The 16,275-nt window shown below is 43.5% G+C and overlaps 1 protein-coding gene across 1 annotated transcript in view; it reads right to left on the bottom strand.

The window, feature by feature from the left end:
* Positions 1 to 16,275, bottom strand: part of dner (delta/notch-like EGF repeat containing) — a gene marked incomplete at both ends in the record, with an annotated part of 58,595 nt that overhangs the window by 15,010 nt on the left and 27,310 nt on the right. The window contains 4 exons of the mRNA XM_080547354.1: positions 2,778 to 2,926; positions 9,606 to 9,769; positions 12,876 to 12,973; positions 13,454 to 13,771. Of these exons, the coding sequence (XP_080403480.1) occupies positions 2,778 to 2,926; positions 9,606 to 9,769; positions 12,876 to 12,973; positions 13,454 to 13,771 (729 nt within the window). The remainder of the gene's footprint in view (positions 1 to 2,777; positions 2,927 to 9,605; positions 9,770 to 12,875; positions 12,974 to 13,453; positions 13,772 to 16,275) is intronic.

Here is a 16,275-nt window from a genome sequence, read left to right as displayed (position 1 = left end):
AATGGATTTAGTTTTTTTGTTTTTTCCTTCTATGATGAATGAATGGTCTTTATTCTATCACAGAGACTGCCAATGGCCCCGGGCCTGAGCTGGATTACTCTTCCTGCTACGACTGGTGGATTGATGATTCACTTGCTTAGTCAAATGTATCGATTGTAAGTTGTTTTGGAATAAGGCGTCTGCTAAATGCCAAAAATGTAAATGAAGGAGAGGTGGAGGTGACAGAATGAGAGCGGTCACACAACAATGTGGTACACTGACCAAAAACTATGTTTTAAGTGAAAAGTTATGGCTTGTCAAAGGCCATTACTACAGTAAATCTATACTAGGGACTAACAAGGCTTTCCAGCACAAAGCACAATGGAACCATCACCAGAGAAGATACCCAGCGTCTGGTGGGGTCAACGGGTCGCAGACTTCAGGCAGTTATTGCATGCAAAGGATTGTTGTCCAAATACTATAACATTTGCTTAATTTTATTATAACATTATACTGTAATCTGTCCCATTACTTAAGGTGCCCTAAAATAGGGGGACTATGTATAAAGATTAGTACACAATGATATTTTGTATGCACAAAAACACTGCACAAAAGACACTACCATTGATAGCAAGCTAGATTGCTGGTTTATCGGGCATAAATGATATAAATGACATAAATTGACAATAACATTATGGCATGCTTCATTATCCTAGCAAAGGTACGCCTTTTAATAATGTCATTATCATTATTTACCAAGCTTTCACATAATATCATCCTGTCTAGATCAAAGCTAGCTGCAATGTAAAATTATTGTAATCACACCCAAAACACATAGTGTTTATTAAGTCTTTGCATCTATTGATTTGACATCAGTGAATATCATAGCCAAGCTCTGATCCATCCATCCACATCTTAACACTAGAACAGCCACCTCGGGGGTCAAATGACCCCCACTTTACAATGCTCAAGCTGCTATTTACACACAACGACCACTAGTTGGCCACTTGTAAATTAGCCTGCTTCCTACAGGGAAAAACGTCCAAATAGCTTCATACTAGCTTATCCTGATGTGATTTTGAAAATGTAAGGATACTGGGTGGTAGAACACACATATCTAAGAAAAGTCATGAAAGGAGGGTCCTGAGATTGATTGAGTGCAAAGATATAACATTTTTCTTTACTCATGGCTGTTCTAGTGTTAAACCTACTACTGCCTGGCGGGCAGAACACTCAACAGCTGTCTCACAGCAGCAGCTTAGAACGTTCACATTAGCCTAGCATCCATCAAAACAGCTACCATTTTGGTTCCCCCCATACATCGTCTATGGGCAAATGAATGCAATATTTTATACATTTAATTAAAAAATGTATTACTTATGAACTTAACTCAGCCTCGATACGAAGCTCTGAGACATCACCTGACTGGGCCGGTTGTGTATAAATTGCTGTAGGGTCCTCCCTGCTAAAATAAAACAGCTGCACTAATTGTTTCAATACTCAGGGGTGTGTAGACCTCGGCATGGTGAGCAGGCATGAAATGACATCAAAATGGAAAAAAAACGAATAACAAACAGCGGGGAAATTAGGCATGGCGGTTTGGAATGTTCAATGCTAATGCAGATCACCCAGTAACTGGCCTGGGATAGGTGGGGGACATTCAGATTAACACCCTAGGGCCTTTCTATTGTTAGAGTCTCGTACACCCCAGCACCCCCCCACCCCTCCACCCCTCCACCCCTCCACCCCCCACCCTTTTATTCTCTCCTCAGCTCCCTCCTGTGAGATGTGCTACATCCCCCTCTCACACTGCATCTCTTCCTGAGACATTACCAACCCCCAGCACTGTGTCTCCTGAGACATCTACTACCCCCCAGTACTGTGTCTCCTGAGACATCTACTACCCCCCAGCACTGTGTCTCCTGAGACATCTACTACCCCCCAGCACTGTGTCTCCTAAGACACCTGCTTTTCCACTATACTATGCCTCCTAAGACTTCGACTGCCCCCCTTGTACTGTCTCTCCAGTGTTTATTAATAAATAAATAAAAATCTTTCTTCTTCTATCATGACGACTGCCAATGGCCCCTGGCCTGAACTAGATTACTCTTCCTGCTACGACTGGTGGATTGATGACTCACTTGCTTAGTCAAATGTATTGATTGTAAGTTGCTTTGGAATAAGGCGTCTGCTAAATGCCAAAAATGTAAATGTTAATGAGGGAAGGAGTGAGCCTCTCCCTCCCTCCCTCCCTCCCTCCAGTCCTACTCTCTGGTTCTGGTTTCCTCTTTCCTCCTCTACAGCACTGCTGTGTGTCCTGTTCTTCCTGCCCACTGGGACCCCAGGAGAGAGGGGACCCCCAGGGAGCAGCAGAGACAGAAGCAGGGCTCCGTTATAAAGGACTCTCACCCCCCATACTATTGTTCTGCAATGTGCAACACTGACCCTTCGAATGCTGCATCACAACACAGAAACAACATCATGTTGTTTAAGAGGAGAATCTGTTTCAACACTGTTTCTAAAACTGGGGGAACAGCATGAAACACTATCAATCACTAACATGAACACATAACTCAAAGTGCTGTACAGCAAACAACAATAAACAATATAAACCAGATGAAATAACACCCAATCCTAGACGCCCCAAAAAGCAAGAAGCAGGATTTAGGACGGGTTGGACTCTATAGGACTGTTGTATTTTTAGGAAGTGGAATTTAGATTTTCATATATCCCTGAGACAACGGCATTGATTTACCGATGATAGGTGACAACACAAATCGGAACCCTAGGTATCTTACCACAGAGGGCTGGGTGACGCACTTCCCCTTCCCAGAGCATTGTGGGTCACTGAAGCGGCTGCCAGGCTCCACACAGCTGCTGGCCTTCACCGTCACGTTGAGACGCAATGTGACCTCTGAGTCACTGGCTGTGCCGACACGCATCACACCTATGACAGGAGAACAACAGTTAGATTAGAGCTGCACGAAAGAGAGAACCTAGAAGAGAGAACCTAGAAGAGAGAGAACCTAGAAGAGAGGGCACTAGTCTTTTTTTATAGAGCATCAAGTAACGCTGCACCGTAGTGTAAGTTGCTATTCAGCTACCTGGCTTGGTTAGCGACTGTTAGCTAAGCTAAACAAACTGTGTTGGGAGCGTACCTATGTTCCCTGGGTCATATGTTCCCCACTCCCTAAGGTTCCTCGCTCCCTAACAGTGGCGGACTCAGGCTGTTTGAAGGACAGGGGCGAAAAGAAAAAAAGGGCATCTACTGCACAACATGGGACCCCATCAGTGCACATGGTCAAGTTTAGACCATTGGAAGGGCAGCCAATAAGGCACATCCTCTAATTCTGCCACTCAAAAGGGCACTTTAGTGCGACGTTTTTCAACTGTGGGGGCACATGGTCAAGTTTAGACCATTGGAGGGGCACCAATAGGGCGCGTCCTCTCATTTTCGCCACTCAAAAGGGCATTTTTGCCACTCAAAAGGGCACTTAAGAGAGACGTTTTTCAACCGTGGGGGCACCAGGAGGGGCGGTCGCCCCCCCCTGCCCCCCCACTGAGTCCGCCAGTGCTCCCTAAGGTTCCCCGCTCCCTAAGGGAACATAGGACCCTTTTCGAGCATTTCCAAGCCTGAACAGAGTTCTCAAGTGCAAAATAACCACTAGAAAGAACCTTAAAGTCGAAGTTCCAAGCTCACCTTCTCAGACAGAACCTGCTTTAGACCGACAGTTAATGACAAAAATGTCAAGGATATTCAACCGTACAATTTCCACATAATTAATTGTTAGCAATCACACATGTATGTATAATAAATGTTTGGAGTTTATAAAATGTTCATTATGGTATTGAAAAACATAATCTTATTGGTGGAAGAGACCTGTCAACTTCAAAAGCATTCAAATGCATTCATGTTGTTGATGTGACATCACCAACTGGTAGTTACCTGGGGCCAGTTGCATAAACATAGATTAAGACTGGTCTAAGCCTTATATTCTCAGGTTAGGCCAGTCTAATTAAGACTGCCTGTTGCATAACAAATAAGACTGACTTAAAGTGAGATCTAAGTCTAAGACTGGGTCTAACTTTATACAACCGGCCCCAGAACCAAACTAACGTACCATTACAGCTATTTTTAGGAACCTACTCAGAGCCAGTAAGCCGTGAGTCTACAGCAAGGACGCGCCATTGACACTGCATAAGACCTCGACCAATCAGGAGCTTGGAAGGCTGGCGTGTTTCTCACACCTGACCAAATTCCGGTCAGCCAATGACGTCAGAGTTAACAAACGCCCAGTCACTGCGGCTCTCTCCTCTGTCATGCTCTGCACGTAGGCATACACACACACACACACACACACACACACGCACACGCACACACACACACACACACACACACGCACGCACGCACGCACACACACACACACACACACACACACACACACACACACACACACACAGCTCTCACGGACAAAACAACTTCAACCCTCTCTCTCTCACACATACTCACTCTCTCTATCTCTATCTATCTATCTATCTCTCATACAGTATATATATACATTTAGACAGACATATATATACACTATATGTATATACAGTATATATACAGTATCCTCTCTCACACACTCTCTCTCTCTATCTCTATCTATCGCTCTCTCTCTCTCTCCCTCATATACAGTATATATATATATATTCAGACATATATATATCCTCCCTCACACTTTACTCCCACCAGTAGCGTCTCTTCAGACAGAAGGTTCTGGCCATGTGTTCCAGACATCTCAAGGTCACTGTGCAGACAGCCCACGACACAGCAGCATCAGTATGGAGGACACGTACAAGGGTCAAACGGGTGTCTACGTCAAGAAGCAGGACACTAATCACCATGCCTCACCTACTGGAAGATATATTCTGGACATCATACTGAATATTTAAAAAGAAAGTTATTTGTGCCCTTGCAAAATGAGGTCATTATCATCCTGTTTAAAGGTCCAGATTAGTGCTAAATGGCCATGGTGAGTCAGTAGTGATCCAGGAAATCTCATGATAAAAGAATGTTCACCGGAGAGGGCTGTTTCAGACTAGGTGTTTCAGACAAGGTGTTTCAGACAAGGTGTTTCAGACAGACAAGGTGTTTCAGACTAGGTGTTTCAGACAGACTAGGTGTTTCAGACAAGGTGTTTCAGGTGTTTCAGACAAGGTGTTTCAGACAAGGTGTTTCAGACAGACAAGGTGTTTCAGACTAGGTGTTTCAGACAGACAAGGTGTTTCAGACTAGGTGTTTCAGACAGACAAGGTGTTTCAGACTAGGTGTTTCAGGTGTTTCAGACTAGGTGTTTCAGACAGACAAGGTGTTTCAGACAAGGTGTTTCAGGTGTTTCAGACAAGGTGTTTCAGACAAGGTGTTTCAGACAGACAAGGTGTTTCAGACTAGGTGTTTCAGACAGACAAGGTGTTTCAGACAAGGTGTTTCAGACAAGGTGTTTCAGACAGACAAGGTGTTTCAGACAAGGTGTTTCAGACAGACAAGGTGTTTCAGACTAGGTGTTTCAGACAGACAAGGTGTTTCAGACAGACAAGGTGTTTCAGACTAGGTGTTTCAGACAGACTAGGTGTTTCAGACAGACTAGGTGTTTCAGACTAGGTGTTTCAGACGGACTAGGTGTTTCAGACAGACACAGTGTTTCAGACAGACAAGGTGTTTCAGACAGACAAGGTGTTTCAGACAAGGTGTTTCAGACTAGACTAGGTGTTTCAGACTAGGTGTTTCAGACAGACTAGGTGTTTCAGACAAGGTGTTTCAGACAGACAAGGTGTTTCAGACAAGGTGTTTCAGACAGACTAGGTGTTTCAGACAGACAAGGTGTTTCAGACAGACTAGGTGTTTCAGACAGACTAGGTGTTTCAGACAGACTAGGTGTTTCAGACAGACAAGGTGTTTCAGACAGACTAGGTTCTTCAGACAGACACAGTGTTTCAGACAGACAAGGTGTTTCAGACAGACAAGGTGTTTCAGACAAGGTGTTTCAGACAAGGTGTTTCAGACTAGGTGTTTCAGACAAGGTGTTTCAGACAGACTAGGTGTTTCAGACAAGGTGTTTCAGACAGACTAGGTGTTTCAGACAGACTAAGGGCCGGTTTCACAGACAAGGTTTAAACCTAATCCTAGACTAAAAAGCATCTTGAGTGGAGATTTTACATTGAAAGTGTTTTTTAATCCAAGACTAGGCCTAAGCCTTGTCTGTGAAACCGGCCCTAGGTGTTTCAGACTAGGTGTTTCAGACAGACTAGGTGTTTCAGACAGACTAGGTGTTTCAGACAAGGTGTTTCAGACTAGACTAGGTGTTTCAGACTAGGTGTTTCAGACTAGACTAGGTGTTTCAGACTAGGTGTTTCAGACAAGGTGTTTCAGACAGACTAGGTGTTTCAGACTAGGTGTTTCAGACAAGACTAGGTGTTTCAGACTAGGTGTTTCAGACAGACTAGGTGTTTCAGACAGACTAGGTGTTTCAGACAGACTAGGTGTTTCAGACTAGGTGTTTCAGACAGACTAGGTGTTTCAGACAGACTAGGTGTTTCAGACAGACAAGGTGTTTCAGACAGACAAGGTGTTTCAGACAGACTAGGTGTTTCAGACTAGGTGTTTCAGACAGACTAGGTGTTTCAGACAGACTAGGGGTTTCAGACTAGGTGTTTCAGACAGACTAGGTGTTTCAGACAGACTAGGTGTTTCAGACAGACTAGGTGTTTCAGACAGACAAGGTGTTTCAGACAGACTAGGTGTTTCAGACAGACTAGGTGTTTCAGACAGACTAGGTGTTTCAGACAGACAAGGTGTTTCAGACAGACTAGGTGTTTCAGACAGACTAGGTGTTTCAGACAGACAAGGTGTTTCAGACAGACTAGGTGTTTCAGACTAGGTGTTTCAGACTAGACTAGGTGTTTCAGACAGACTAGGTGTTTCAGACTAGGTGTTTCAGACAGACTAGGTGTTTCAGACAGACTAGGTGTTTCAGACAGACTAGGTGTTTCAGACAGACAAGGTGTTTCAGACAGACTAGGTGTTTCAGACAGACTAGGTGTTTCAGACAGACTAGGTGTTTCAGACAGACAAGGTGTTTCAGACAGACTAGGTGTTTCAGACAGACAAGGTGTTTCAGACAGACTAGGTGTTTCAGACTAGGTGTTTCAGACTAGACTAGGTGTTTCAGACAGACTAGGTGTTTCAGACAGACTAGGTGTTTCAGACAGACTAGGTGTTTCAGACAGACTAGGTGTTTCAGACAGACTAGGTGTTTCAGACTAGGTGTTTCAGACTAGACTAGGTGTTTCAGACTAGGTGTTTCAGACAGACTAGGTGTTTCAGACAGACTAGGTGTTTCAGACAGACTAGGTGTTTCAGACTAGGTGTTTCAGACAGACTAGGTGTTTCAGACAGACTAGGTGTTTCAGACAGACTAGGTGTTTCAGACAGACTAGGTGTTTCAGACTAGGTGTTTCAGACAGACTAGGTGTTTCAGACAGACTAGGTGTTTCAGACAGACTAGGTGTTTCAGACAGACTAGGTGTTTCAGACAGACAAGGTGTTTCAGACTAGGTGTTTCAGACTAGGTGTTTCAGACTAGGTGTTTCAGACTAGGTGTTTCAGACAGACTAGGTGTTTCAGACTAGGTGTTTCAGACAGACTAGGTGTTTCAGACAAGGTGTTTCAGACAGACTAGGTGTTTCAGACTAGGTGTTTCAGACTAGGTGTTTCATGTACATGTTTCACATCAGTAGACCAGATCATGCTGCTCTTGGATGCTGTAGTGTTGAGGTGGAACAAGATACAGGTAGAACAAGATACAGGTAGAACCAGATGTCAGTCTTAACCTTCAAGGCCCAAACAAGTCCCCAGTTACTGTGGTGAGAATCAAGGGAGTCAAGCAAGTCAAGTCATTGCTCAGGTCAAGCAAGTCACAAGTCAATTCATACACATTTCTGATGATCTGCCCCAGTTTCCACATTTAAATCAGTTAAAAGAAAATAGTCATGAAAAGTTTGGTACAAATAGTTTTATTTTCAACATTAACAAAAACTGTTGCAGTCTGCTTACATCTTATAAATGTTAGTGATATTTTCATTATGTATGTATAAAGGCAAGGCAAGTGTATTTGTATAGCACATTTCATACAACAGGGGCAATTCAAAGTGCTTTACATACATTATTAAAAAAAATACAGGAGGAGCATAGTAAGAAAATAAAAATGGCAATGAATAAAAGCAAATATAAGAAGTAAATAGATACAATAAGACAATAGTTAATGGATAAAAGACATTGATAGAAGTGTTTGTGTATAAAATAATAATTATAAAATAAAATACCCTAAAATATAAACATTACTGACATTACCAGACATCAAACTATTCAAATATGATAGCTTTATTATGTCAGTAAATACTGATACAAACTATTACATCAAACCATGAAAACCTCTTCAAACTATTAAAGTATCATCGTTTTAGTATGCCACTATAGATGTGATGAATTGGGAGATTGGAGGCTGGTTAAGATCAAAAGTCACTGTGGTATGGATGTACTCTTCATATCTGTACAAAGTAAACAGAGGAGAAAGTTAAACAGATTTAGCGCACATTATGATCTTAACTGCATAGTTAGTCATTAGAAATCTAGTTTAGGCCCATGAATACAAGAATGAAATTAGATTAATATTAACCCTACATTGTGTAAGCTGACTGGCAATGGCGTGTGTATTATGGACAGGTGATTTTAGTTCTTTTGTGTAGACGGAATTGTCATAAGACAATATAGGCAGATAAAATAAAAACAGAAAAAAAAGTGTCCCTTGAAAATATTGAGTTTAGGGTAAATAAATATTGTTAACAAAATCTATATTCTTCATTCCTTCTCTCTACCTTTTATTTTTATCCAGAGGCTGCTTTACGAAGATTCACAGGGCTAATAATATAATATAATATATAATAATAGCTACTGTATATGTTCTAAGGCCCCGAATCAGTCCCCTGACTGTCTTTTACATGAACAATATCTTATCTTCTCAATAAAATGCATAATCAATTCGAAGCCATGTCTAACATAGCTTAAACTTAATGTTAGCTTTCTTCGCTTGGCCAGACAATAAATAAATTAGCTAAAAAGACACATTCACGTACCTTTCTTAGCTGGAGTTGGAGTTGGTGGTCGTGTCACAGAGTTTTGAGCAGCAGACCTTGCATACCGCTGTCTTCTTACTACCATCATCCACAACATAATCCTTGAATCCAAATGTTAGTATTTTTGGACTAGCCCCCTCCATGATAGCTGTCTGGTGTGTTGGCCTCTCCTAGTAGCTTGCCAGGTTTGAGCGCATTGCACTCGAACTCACCCAATCGTGTTTGTCAAAGACAAAATGTTAACTTCTCAATATCTAGAAAAATGCAATTCATTCATTAAAAAGTGACGTTTTTTCATAACGTCTGTGTCAAGTCTTAAGTCAAGTCTCAAGTCATGAATAGCCAAAGTCAAAGTCAATTTGAGTTTTCTTTTATCAGTCTTAGTCAAGCAAGTTTCCTCAAAGTCTTCACATTTGCGACTGGAGGGCCCACCCACCACTGAAGATACTTACTCAGGAAGTAGTTCTGTCCCAGGGGGAGAGAGTGATCTGGGACCACCAGTCCATCGGGGGCCTGCTGGAACCACATACTGGTGCCCTCCAGAACAGACGAGTACTGGAAACCCTCCTCGTTCACACACCACAGGACTGGCGCTCTGCTCACATTCACCAGGATCCTAGAGACAAGAGAGAGAGAGGGACAGAGAGATGAAGAGACAGAGAAAGACAGAGAGACAGAGACAGAGACAGAGACAGAGAGAGAGACAGAGAGATAAAGAGACAGAGAAAGAGAGGGACAGAGAGAGAGAGAGAGGAGAGACAGAGAGATACAGAGACAGAGAAAGAGAGGGACAGAGAGAGAGAGAGGAGAGACAGAGAGATACAGAGACAGAGAAAGAGAGGGACAGAGAGAGAGAGAGAGGAAAGACAGAGAGATGAAGAGACAGAGAAAGAGAGGAGAGACAAAGATATAAAGAGATAGAGAGAGAGAGAAAGACAGAGAGACAGAGACAGAGACAGAGAGAGAGAGAGACAGACAGAGAGATAAAGAGACAGAGAAAGAGAGGGACACAGAGAGAGAGGAGAGACAGAGAGATACAGAGACAGAGAAAGAGAGGAGAGACAAAGATATAAAGAGATAGAGAGAGAGAGGGACAGAGAGACAAAGACACAGTGATCTTATGTCTCAGGGCCTATTGATAAGCATTCAACATCATCATTGATAAGGGTGATAAGGGTAATCATCATTGTCACTAGTCTGCTATTGGGGCCATAACAAATCCCTATGTTTGTCACATGGTAAATGGACTGCACTTATATAGTGCCTTTATCCAAAGGGCTTTACAATGGCCTCTAATTCACCCGTTCACACACACATTCACACACCAATGGCAAGGTAGGCAAGCTACCATGCAAGGCGCCGGCCCGCTCACTGGAAGCAATTTGGGGTTCAGTGTCTTGCCCAAGGACACTTCGACATGTGGCCAGCTGGGTCTCGAACCGCCGATCTGCCAACCTTGCGATCATTAGACGGCGGCTCTACCTCCTGAGACACAGCCGCCCCAGTGTGTGTGATACTTGTTCCATGTGGTGCTCCACTGTGCAGCTCTGAAGGCCTGAGGGATGAGTTACAGCCCACATGGTGGAGGGTCATTACTTATCTGAGTTTGGGCTGATTGACTGTAGGAAGCTGCTCTGCACAAAAACAGCATTAGCAAAGCAGTTTGCACTCCAACTCCAATCACAAGACGCAGCCTTTCTTTCTCTTTCTCTTTCTTCCTCTCTCTCTCTTTTCTTGTTCTCTCTTTCACTCTCGCTCGCTCTCTTTAGCTCCCTCTCTCTCTCTCTCTCTCTCTCTCTCTCTCTCTCGCTCTCTCTTTATGCCTCCCTCTTTCTCACACGTGCACACACACACGTGCACGCACACACGTCACAAGTGGCATTCTGTGAAGCCGGTGTTCGTGTCCTTCGGTCTCTTGGTGTTTTAGTTCATCTTGTGCAGTATTTATTTATTTATTTATTTAATGTGCCTTCTGATTTACTGCATGGTTTATTGGTAGGTTAGTAATAATAATAATAATAATAATAATAATAATACATTAGACTTATATAGCGCTTTACAAACTGAAAAGATCGAGTAGTAATAAGAAAAAAAAGAAAAAAGAAAGTATATAAGTATAGGGGCCTAATTAAGGTAGTGCTGGGGACACATGGGAAGGGGAGAGGGGGAGAGGGTTAACTGGTGAAGGCAAGCTTGAAGAGGTGGGTTTTGAGGGCCTGTTTAAATGTTGTCAGGGTAGTATATTCGATTGCTAATGGGCTTGGCCTGGCTAGTGCACTCAGACACCTGCTGCACATGAAGGTACCAAGCTACCCAGACTATATGAAGGTAACAAGCTACCCAGACTATATGAAGGTACCAAGCTACCCAGACTATATGAAGGTAACAAGCTACCCAGACTATATGAAGGTAACACACTACCCAGACTATATGAAGGTAACACACTACCCAGACTATATGAAGGTAACACACTACCCAGACTATATGAAGGTACCAAGCTACCCAGACTATATGAAGGTACCAAGCTACCCAGACTATATGAAGGTAACACACTACCCAGACTATATGAAGGTAACAAGCTACCCAGACTATATGAAGGTAACACACTACCCAGACTATATGAAGGTAACAAGCTACCCAGACTATATGAAGGTAACAATCTACCCAGACTATATGAAGCTCCCAGAGAGCAGACCTAGTGCACTAAGGCAACGCCACTACCACTGCTGCCATTATCACTCCAGCCTGTGTTCCTGCCATGGGAGAGGCGTAGGAAGATGCAACACATGCATAAAGTGATGGAGTGAGACTTTGGTTAACACTAGAACAGCCGTGCCTTTTTACCTACTTAAAGAGCCGCCTCGCCCTCTCTTTACAATGCTCAAGCTGCTATTTACACACAACGACCACTAGTTGGCCGCTTGTAAACTAGCCTGCTTCCTACACTGAAAAACGGCAAAATAGCTTTATACTAGCTTATCCTGATGTGATGCAGCACCCAAACAGATTATACGGACCAATCGGACCATGGTTTATTGGACCGGGTGCGGAAGTCTGCTGACTGGTGGTAATTGGCAGCCTGGGGGACGACATCCGTGGGGTTTTATGTGTGAGAATGAAAGTGTCTGTTAATAAATCAACCTCATTCTTGTTCCCTGTGGTGGGGTTGCATTCTGGACCCAAAGACCCTTGTTTGGTTTTTGACACACACACACACACACACACACACACAATCTACTTCTATCAACCATATTTTTCGTAACCTCTTGAAGCTTACTGAACCTCTTCTGATTCAGTCCAGTGTGGGTGTGCTTGTGTGTACAGGCGTGATTATACAACACAAAAACACAAAACCCTAAAAAAAAACTAATTTGCAATCCAGTTCAGATCTGACACTTCAGTCTTTTTACATTTCCACCGACCAATAACATCTATTTATGATGCTTATTGTATTCAACTGAAATGACATTGCAGTGTCCCTTCAACCTTCAGGAGCACAGTAGAAAGAGGGCACCGCTGTATACTGTGTATTATGTAACAAAACACGGTGCAGCAGCTTCCAGTCACGCTGCCGCATGCTCCTGGAACAAACTCCCTGAAGAAATCAAACAGGCCCAAACCCTTAAAATATTTAAATCTCTTATCTTGTGTTGTGCAGTGATCTATATAGATCAGTGGTGTTGTGTTGCCAGGACTAACCACATGCATCACTAGTCTCTTACTTCACAGCTGTCTCCTCCGGCACCTCCAGAGAGAGAGTCAGAATCCCAGAGGTGAGCTCACACAGCTCCGGACTCACACAGTGCAGCCCCTCTGTCACCTACAGCAGGTACACACACATGGAAGTACACACAGGTCAACCACAACAGCCCACACAACTAAATAGTCAGTAAGTAAGTAAGTAAAGTTTATTTCTATAGCACCTATCACAGACCAGCGGTCACAAAGTGCTTCACATAGGCTATAAAAACATAATTAAAGAGCAAAAGTAATAGCAGGTTAAAAGAAATAGGTAAACAAAGAACAAGTGTACAACAAATAATAACAAGACACAAAAAGACAGGTTTTTGGGGTTAGCCAAAAGCCTGTCTGTACAGGACAGTCTTGAGCTGTTTTTTAAAAGCCTCGACCGAGACCGCTGATCTAAGATCCGAGGGAAGAGCATTCCAAAGTTTGGGAGCCACGGTTTGGAATGCTCGATCACCTTTGGTTTTTAATCTGGCACTGTGGGGGACAACCAACAAACCCTGGTCAGAGGACCTGATAGATACAAAAAAAAAAAGGGACGTGGTTATCATACCTGCTCCTTCTCCCACCTCACCACACGGAGCCTCTGTCCCGCCTTCGGTTGCCATGGCTGCAGGGTAGGTGAGGCGTGTGTGGTGGAGGGGGGGACAGTGGTTGGCTGGTAGGTTTGAGTGGCGGTTGTGGGCGTGGCGGGCGTGGCCTGCTCGGGGGCAGGGGGGGTGACGGGGTCCCAGGTGTGATCCAGAGCCTGGTCACACCTCTCCCCCTCATACTCCTCGCTACACTCACAGGTGTACGCCTCACCCTCGCCACCACTGCGACTGCAGTTGCCATGGAGACAGGGGCTGCTGGCACAGGGGTCTGTGAAAAACTGAGAACAACACAATAAGTAAGAGAGTTAGACGATGGGGGAAAACAAAACAGGGTTCTCACACCTTCTGAAACATCACATTCAAGCATCTTTCAAGGACTTTCAAGACTCAATTCCCTCAAATTCAAGGAGCCAACACGGCATAGTTTGAGACAGATCTAGATGAGAACTTATATAATAGGAACTATCCGCTCACAGACAACAATTAAAAAGAGAGGCTTGAATGTGTGATCACTAGATGGTCTCTTGCCTTCTCTACCACAGCATAGCAAAACAATATATTGTGAAATATATATATACTGTATATATATATATAATTTTTTTTTAGCAGACGCCTTATTCCAAAGCGACTTACAATCAAATATGTGTAAAGTTAAGCAATAACTAGACTTATTTACTAGTTGACGAGCTAAGTAAAACATTTTTGAATATGTATATTTTTATGAGTGAGAGAGAGAGAGAGAGAGAGAGAGAGAGAGAGAGAGAGAGAGAGAGAGAGAGGGAGAGAGAGAGAGAGAGAGAGAGAGGGAGAGGGAGAGAGAGAGAGAGAGAGAGAGAGAGAGAGGGAGAGGGAGAGAGAGAGAGAGAGAGAGAGAGAGAGAGAGAGAGAGAGAGAGAGAGAGAGAGAGAGAGAGAGAGACGGGAATTCAAGCACTTTCAATGACCCACGTCTATTTTCAAAAACGTTTAAAACCTTGATTTTCTTCTCTCAAATTCACAAACTTTCAAGGATTTCAAGGACCTGTGGGAGCCCTGACAAAAGTATCAGGAAGGCACCTGTCTTACCCTGCTGTATCATTCTGGCACGGAGACATCTGTTATTGTACATTACTAACACATAATAGATCTTTATTACCATTCTTCTTACAACTATTCTTGCGTAGGATGCAAAACCAAAAGTAGCAGATGGTGCCGTTTCTACAGTGCCTTTACGGTCAGCATATTAGGGGGGAAGAGGGTTTGGAACTCTCTGAAGTGGAAGAACCTGCCAAACCTAAACCCTAAAATCTAATTTATTACCTCTCACGTTATGCTTATCATGGTTCATCTCCAATTCCAAATGTTGATGTTTCCATAATTCTTTTTTTTCGGCAGTCCCACTCATATTTTTCATTTTACCGACAGATACAGTAGAGATTTAGACAGGAAGGATGGGTGAGAGAGAGGAGGGATGACATGCAGGATATGTCCCCAGCCGGAATCGAACCGGGGACCCTGCGGTTACATGGTCAGCGCTTAACCCGCTACGCCACCTAAGCGCCTGCCCACGGTTCTTTTGTTGAACAGCTCCAAGGAAATACGGAAGAGATTTTTTCCATTGCACAGTGATAGTTTATTGAAAATCACAAGTAGAGTACACAGCAGTGCTGCAGCAGCTGGACTCTCATCTGAGGCAGTCTCAGAGAAGAGAGTGATGATTTATTCAGTTCCATTACATACGTATATACTTTGCCAAATCCCAGGGACCTCCCCCTAATTGGCCACTATGAATCATGACAGAACCATATAAATGGTAAGTGGACTGACTTATATAGCGCCTTTATCCAAAGCGCTTTACAACGGCCTCTCATTCACCCATTCACACACCAATGGCGGCAAGCTACCATGCAAGGCACCGGCCCGCTCACTGGGAGCAATTTGGGGTTCAGTGTCTTGCCCAAGGACACTTCGACATGTGGCCAGCCGGGGCTCGAACCACCGATCTGCCAACGTTGCCATCATTAGACGGCAACTCTACCTCCTGCGCCACAGCCGCCCCATGTCTGCCCATGACCTTTGATCAGAATGTTCAAAACTATACAATGATTGTTGTCTGTGCTTGACGTGTGAGATCACAAAAAGGGGAGAGGATCCTGTACCTGGCTTCAAGGCCATCAGAGTCTTCCTCCCAGACAGAAACCTCATTCCCATGCTAGGACAATGATGATTTGTGCTCGTAGGATACAAATACTGATAAGTGCTTATTAAAATAGAAAAACTGATAAGGAACGTGACATCATAACAAGCAGCTGGTGGTAGTCAAGTAAACAAAGGACCTGGGAAAAATATATTATCCTAACACCCCCTTCAGGGGTGCAACACACACAGCTCAGAGCAAGGCTCCACATCCTCACACAGTCATGTTAAAGATGAACCAAGACAGATCTCTTTCAGGCGGGTTTCCCCCCCATCAATAATTAAATATATTTAGAGCAAAAAAAACTCAAACAAAAGCAGCTGAAGGTGAGAGAGGACAAAGCTAAGCTAAACAATGTTTAAGGTGACAAACCTTGCCCTGTGATTAAGGTACGCTGTATTGGTGTCCTGTGAACAACTAGACCGGTGTCTGCTACTCTTTTTTGCAGCTCTTTTGCAGTGATGTGTGGGTTCTTCTGAGCATTTCTCACCAGATCTCGGGCCATTCTATCTGAAATGTTTCTTGGTCTTCCAGATCTTGCCTTGACTTCAATTGTTCCATTTATTCTGCACTTTCTGATGATGTTTCTGACAGTGGAAATGGGTAG

Source organism: Nansenia antarctica (genome assembly GCF_963989245.1).
Source record: "Nansenia antarctica genome assembly, chromosome: 17".
NCBI lineage: Eukaryota > Metazoa > Chordata > Actinopteri > Argentiniformes > Microstomatidae > Nansenia > Nansenia antarctica.
Note: the sequence above shows the minus strand (reverse complement) of the source record. Positions and strands in the feature narration are given on the sequence as shown.